General features: G+C 40.3%; 1 protein-coding gene across 1 annotated transcript; it reads right to left on the bottom strand.

Moving 5' to 3' along the window:
* Positions 1 to 1,975: 1,975 nt before the first annotated feature.
* On the bottom strand, positions 1,976 to 3,018 carry LOC118938061 (zinc finger protein 883-like). Its single transcript, XM_036939724.1, is given in 3 exon segments — positions 1,976 to 2,300; positions 2,385 to 2,726; positions 2,981 to 3,018. Coding segments are annotated over 3 exon segments (705 nt in total).
* Positions 3,019 to 4,418: the final 1,400 nt, after the last annotated feature.

Here is a 4,418-nt window from a genome sequence, read left to right as displayed (position 1 = left end):
AATGCAACACTTATTTGTCATCACTCATCGATATGCTAAAATCATTTGTGCGAGAGGAGAAAGATCAGGTTGCACGTCCTGTTAAAACTAACAGCTCAAAAACCACACGGAATCTGGAAGTAATGTGTACATCCCTGGTTAGAGGACAATTTGTAGAAAACAGCTCGCCACATTTTGAAGTGTTGCATTTTGATTCAAGTGGGTCACCAACGTGGTAAGTGTAACACAAGTCCTAATTGTCCCTATAATTTCTAAGCAAACAGCTGGAGGCAGGGCTTTCTCCTATAGATCTCCATTTTTATGGAATGGTCTGCCTATCCATGTGAGAGACGCAGACTCTGTCTCAACCTTTAAGTCTTTACTGAAGACTCATCTCTTCAGTAGGTCATATGATTGAGTGTAGTCTGACCCAGGAGTGTGAAAGTGAACGGAAAGGCTCTGGAGCAACGAACCGCCCTTGCTGTCTCTGCCTGGCCGGTTCACCTCTCTCCACTGGGATTCTCTGCCTCTAACCCTATTACAGGGACTGAATCACTGACAAACTGGTGCTCTTTCATGCCGTCACTAGGAGGGGTGTGTCACTTGAGTGGGTTGAGTCACTAACGTGATCTTCCTGTCTAGGTTGTGCCGTGGTGGAGATCTTTTTGGGCTATACTCGGCCTTGTCTCAGAATGGTAAGTTGGTGGTTGAAGATATCCCTCTAGTGGTGTGGGGGCTGTGCTTTGGCAAAGTGGGTGGGGTTATATCCTTCATGTTTGGTCCTGTCCGGGGGTATCATCGGATGGGGCCACAGTGTCTCCTGACCCCTCCCGTCTCAGCCTCCAGTATTTATACTGCAGTAGTTTATGTGTCGGGGGGCTAGGGTCAGTTTGATATATCTGGAGTACTTCTCTTGTCTTATCCGGTGTCCTGTGTGAATTTAAGTATGCTCTCTCTAATTCTCTCTTTCTTTCTCTCTCTCGGAGGACCTGAGCACTAGGACCATGCCTCAGGACTACCTGGCATGATGACTCCTTGCTGTCCCCAGTCCACCTGGCCGTGCTGCTGCTCCAGTTTCAACTGTTCTGCCTGCGGCTATGGAACCTTGACCTGTTTACCGGATGTGCTACCTGTCCCAGACCTACAGTGTTCAACTCTCTAGAGACAGCAGGAGCGGTAGAGATACTCTTAATGATCGGCTATGAAAAGCCAACTCACTGACCTGTTGCACCCTCGACAACTACTGTGATTGTTATGATTTGACCATGCTGGTCATATTTGAACATCATGGTCATGTTCTGTTACAATCTCCACCTGGCACAGCCAGAAGAGGACTGGCCACCCCTCTTAGCCTGGTTCCTCTCTAGGTTTCTTCCTAGCCACCGTACTTCTACACCTGCATTGCTTGCTGTTTGGGGTTTTAGGTTGGGTTTCTGTACAGCACTTTGAGATATCAGCTGATGTAAGAAGGGATATGTAAATACATTTGAACTCTTTTTTTGTTTGTCAATTTTGTTAAATCACATAAATAGTACTCTTCCATTTCAGAGCCTGGATTTTTTCGCCTGGGGCTAATATCCATATCATGTTGAAATCAATTAATGAGGGGGAAAACGTTTAGGCATCTACATTGTGAAATCATTAAAATACTCCTACTACAATGTTAAAACATTCTACATTGTGACACTATTAAAATACTCCTACTACAATGTGTTAACATTCTACATTGTGACATCATTAAAATACTCCTACTACAATGTTAAAACATTCTACATTGTGACACTATTAAAATACTCCTACTACAATGTGTTAACATTCTACATTGTGACATCATTAAAATACTCCTACTACAATGTTAAAACATTCTACATTGTGACATCATTAAAATACTCCTACTACAATGTTAAAGCGTTCTACATTGTGACACTATTACTTGATATGATGAAACATTGTGTATTTCTTTATGTTTAGTCAGAGATCTATTATCAGATTATGTTTACTCACAGCTATAAGGTTTCTCTCTTGTGTGTGTTCTCTGGTGTGATATCAGGCCGGATGAATGAGTAAAACTCTTCCGACATTGAGGACAGCTATAAGGTTTCGCTCCTGTGTGTATTCTTTGTTGTGTTATCATGCTGCTGAGCTGAGTAAAACTCTTCCCACATTGAGTACAGCTATAAGGTTTCTCTCCTGTGTGTGTGCTCTGGTGTGATATCAGGCCGGATGAATGAGTAAAACTCTTCCGACAGTGAGTACAGCTATAAGATTTCTCTCCTGTGTGTATTCTCTGGTGTTTTATCAGGCTGCTGAGCTGAGTAAAACTCTTCCCACATTGAGTACAGCTATACGGGTTCTCTCCTGTATGTGTTCTCTGGTATAAAGTCAGAGAGCCAGATGTAGTAAACCTCTTCCCACATTGATCACAGCTATAAGGTTTCTCTCCTGTGTGTATTCTTTGGTGTGTTATCATGCTGCTGAGCTGAGTAAAACTCTTCCCACATTGAGTACAGCTATAAGGTTTCTCTCCTGTGTGTATTCTTTGGTGTGTTATCATGCTGCTGAGCTGAGTAAAACTCTTCCCACATTGAGTACAGCTATAAGATTTCTCTCCGGGGTGTATTCTCAGGTGTGTTATCAGGCTGCTGAGCTGAGTAAAACTCTTCCCACATTGGGTACAGCTATAAGGTTTCTCTCATGTCTGTATTCTCTGGTGTGTTATCAGGCTGCTGAGCTGAGTGAAACTCTTCCTACATTGAGTACAGCTATAAGATTTCTCTCCTGTGTGTATTCTCTGGTGTGTTATCAGGCTGCTGAGCTGAGTAAAACTCTTCCTACATTGAGTACAGCTATAAGGTTTCTCTCCTGTGTGTATTCTCTGGTGTTTCATCAGGCTGCTGAGCTAAGTAAAATAATATGGATGTAGCAATTGCAGATTTCCACTTTAACACCAAACATCAATTCAACAACTGCAGAGTTTGTGCCTATGTTGTTAATACAGTACTTACTGGTGTTCATCAGGGAACGGTTTCTCAAAACCATCTTATTGCTAAATTCATCGTTAGAACCATTGGATGCCTTATATTATGACAGACCAGCTAGATCTACTGTCTCTATTATACAATGACAGACCAGCAATATCTACTCTATCTATTATATTATGACAGACCAGCTAGATCTACTGTCTCTACTATATTATGACAGACCAGCTAGATCTACTGTCTCTATTATACTATGACAGACCAGCAATATCTACTCTATCTTTTATATTATGACAGGCCAACTAGATCTACTGTATCTATTATATTATGACAGACCAGCTAGATCTACTGTCTCTATTATACTATGACAGACCAGCAATATCTACTCTATCTATTATATTATGACAGACCAGCTAGATCTACTGTCTCTACTATATTATGACAGACCAGCTAGATCTACTGTCTCTATTATACTATGACAGACCAGCAATATCTACTCTATCTTTTATATTATGACAGGCCAACTAGATCTACTGTATCAATTATATTATGACAGACCAGATAGAACTACTGTCCCTATTATATTATGACAGACCAGCTAGATCTACTGTCTCTACTATATTATGACAGACCGGCTAGATCTACTGTCTCTACTATATTATGACAGACCAGCTAGATCTACTGTCTCTACTATATTATGACAGACCAGCTAGATCTACTGTCTCTATTATACTATGACAGACCAGCAATATCTACTCTATCTTTTATATTATGACAGGCCAACTAGATCTACTGTATCTATTATATTATGACAGACCAGATAGAACTACTGTCCCTATTATATTATGACAGACCAGCTAGATCTACTGTCTCTACTATATTATGACAGACCGGCTAGATCTACTGTCTCTACTATATTATGACAGACCAGCTAGATCTACTGTCTCTACTATATTATGACAGACCAGCTAGATCTACTGTCTCTATTATACTATGACATACCAGCTATATCTACTGTCTCTATTATATTATGAAAGACCAAATATATCTACTGTATCGATTATATTATGACAGACCAGCAAGATCTATTCTATCTACTATATTATGACAGACCAGCTAGATCTACTGTCTCTATTATATTATGACAGACAAGCTAGATCTACTGTATCTATTTCTTATGACAGACCAGCTGGATCGACTGTATCTATTAAATTATGACAGACCAGCAAGATCTACTGTCTCTAATATATTATGACAGACCAGCTAGATCTACTGTCTCTATTGTCTTAGAACAGACCAGCTAGATCTACCTTCTCTAGTATATTTTGACAGACCAGCTAGATCTACCTTCTCTATTATATTATGACAGACCAGCTAGATCTACTGTATCTATTTCTTATGACAGACCAGCTAGATCTACAGTCTCTATTATATTATGACAGACCAGACAGATCTACTGTC

Source organism: Oncorhynchus mykiss, chromosome 13, assembly GCF_013265735.2.
Source record: "Oncorhynchus mykiss isolate Arlee chromosome 13, USDA_OmykA_1.1, whole genome shotgun sequence".
NCBI lineage: Eukaryota > Metazoa > Chordata > Actinopteri > Salmoniformes > Salmonidae > Oncorhynchus > Oncorhynchus mykiss.
The sequence above is the reverse complement of the archived record's forward strand: the minus strand, read 5'-3'. Positions and strand labels throughout refer to the sequence as shown.